Source organism: Penaeus monodon, chromosome 43, assembly GCF_015228065.2.
Source record: "Penaeus monodon isolate SGIC_2016 chromosome 43, NSTDA_Pmon_1, whole genome shotgun sequence".
Taxonomy (NCBI): domain Eukaryota; kingdom Metazoa; phylum Arthropoda; class Malacostraca; order Decapoda; family Penaeidae; genus Penaeus; species Penaeus monodon.
The window spans coordinates 11,456,432-11,458,931 of NC_051428.1; the positions used below are offsets into that span (position 1 = coordinate 11,456,432).

The 2,500-nt window shown below is 41.4% G+C and overlaps 1 protein-coding gene across 1 annotated transcript in view; it reads right to left on the bottom strand.

Annotated features, from left to right (window-relative positions):
• Positions 1-2,500, bottom strand: part of LOC119568215 — a gene marked incomplete in the record, with an annotated part of 55,778 nt that overhangs the window by 53,268 nt on the left and 10 nt on the right. The window contains 1 exon segment of the mRNA XM_037916646.1: positions 2,024-2,500. This exon segment is cut by the window's right edge and continues 10 nt beyond it. Coding sequence (XP_037772574.1) covers positions 2,024-2,165 — 142 coding nt within the window.

Genomic DNA, 2,500 nt, shown 5'->3' on the forward strand with positions numbered 1-2,500 from the left:
ATACAAAGTCGAGATCAACGGCACCACGACCACTGTTGTAGTGGATACTGGCGCTTGCAGTTTCGGTCACTTTTCAGAAGAAAATACATTCCAGTCGAAGGTGGAAAAGCTGGAGCAACCAGAGAAGTTTTCTACGATATGTGGTGTTCGCGAAGTAGACTTCATAGCTAGAGATGTGTCGCTGAATGGCTTCGGCAAACAGGTGAAAGGGGATTTTTCCCTCGGACCCTACAAAACGCTCCCGATAATCGGGATGGAATTCATCTCCGGAGCAATTATAACGTTTTTCGAGAACGGTGACTGGGACATTGCCTTCCCTGCCCGAGCACAGTGACGAGCGAGCAGCCTCTCCGCCTCTCCCAATTTCTATTTTTCTATGAATGTTTTTAACTAGATTTGCAGCTTCGAAAAATAAATGGTTAAAGGTTTTATATACTTTTTCATTGAATCCTAGTCATCTCAACACACAGATACACCCACCCACACCCACACACACATACACATACACACACACACACATACACACACACACACACACACACACACACACACACACACACACACACACACACACACACAACACAACATAGATGAAAGGAAAAGAGAGGAAGCAAAATCCAATCAGGCAAGGGTGGCACTGCCAAATGACCGCTCAGTAGTGTACTAAAATAGGCCGTGGTGGCCGAGTGGTTAGAGCGTCGGACTCAAAGACTGTCACGACGGCAATCTGAGTTCGAGGGTTCGAGTCACCGGCCGGCGCGTTGTTCCCTTAGGCAAAGAACTTCACCTCGATTGCCTACCTAGCCACTGGGTGGGCAAGCCAGCCCAAGTCAGTGCTGGTCCCAAGCCCGGATAAATAGAGAGAATGATTACCTAAAAGGTAACACCGGCACTCTCCGTGGAAAGGAACTGGGGACCCTACCACGTACTCACTCCAAGAGCATCACATGAAAACTACACGTATCATGCTGTGACCACGGCGGTTCAAACATGAACCTACCGTATAAGAAAAAAAAGAAAAGAAAGAAAAGAAAAAAAATATATACATATATATATAAACACACACACACACACACACACACACACACACACACACACACACACACACACACCACACAACACAACACACACATAACACACACATATCTATATCTATATATATGTATATATATATATATATATATATATATATATATATATATATATATATATATATATATATATATATATATATATATATATATATATCAACATATGCGTGTGTGTATGTAATAGCTAGATGGATTGACACATAGACAAATGTAGATAGTTTGGTTGATAGACAGATGAAAAATAAATTGATAGACAAATAGAAATAGAAGTGGACAGGGAAAGACAAGAAGGCTAGAAAGAGATAAAAAGAAAAAAGGATACATACAAAAATAACGTTGAGAAATATCCCACCCAACAAATACAAAAAAAGGGAAGGAAGGAGAGAGAAAACACGGGAGGGAGAAAAAAAACTTTAAAATTCGACTGTCGCCGACATAAACAGGAGGGCGCCTGCCTTACCCTGGGGAAATTTTCCATAGATTACGTGTTCGCGAAAAATGGGAGGAGGTTCGGAAGCGTTATTAGTCTTTGTGCTCGAAAAACGCGTGAAGGCTGAAGGGAGAAGGGAATGGCAAATATGGCCGCTAAGATTCGTTAATCTGCGAAAGATGAGAAAGGGGAAGAGGTGGTTAAAGGTGGAGGAGAGGGAGGAAGAGAGAAAGGGCACGAGGACGAGGATAACGATCAGGATATGAAGGATATGAATAATTAATAACTAATGAATGATGATAACAATGATAATCATAAGAGGATACGGAGAGAAGAAGAAGAAGAAGAGGCCGACGGAGAAGGCGAAGGAAGAATAAGAATAAAAAGAAAATATTAAAGGAACCAGAAAAAAAAGAAAGAAACGAAAGTGTAGGAGAAGGAGAAAGAAAGGTCAGCAAAGACGGAACTTTCGAAAGGTGGAAACGTTCGTGATATTACTTACGAAAAGTTGCAAGCAGCCCCGAGCAGTGAAGGAAGGCCGCGACGAGCATCATTGCCGCCCAACATTTGATCAACACCTTGAAACGCCTCAATTGCCTTAAGACGTAGGACGCCAAATTCGAAAAATACATCTGATCTTCCATCGCCACGTCTTATCTCCAACAAGAAACAGAGAATGTAAGTTTAAGAAACAAACAAATAAGAGAGAAAATTGAAGTTATCGAAAGTCCTGAGTCGATGGACGCCACAACCCAACGCAACGAAGGAAACTGCGGTTAACGGAGTAAAACGCGGGACTGAGAACGCCACATTATCTCGAGCACTGTCAACACCTGCTCGGAAAGAGATCAGGTGTTGCGATGCTGCGTTTTTTTTTATTACGTTTATTTATTTTTAAAAGTCTGTTGGGAGTTAATAAGGTTGATGCAATGGCTTTTTTGTATCTTTCTTTTTTTTTAAATCTTTATTTCTTTTCAAG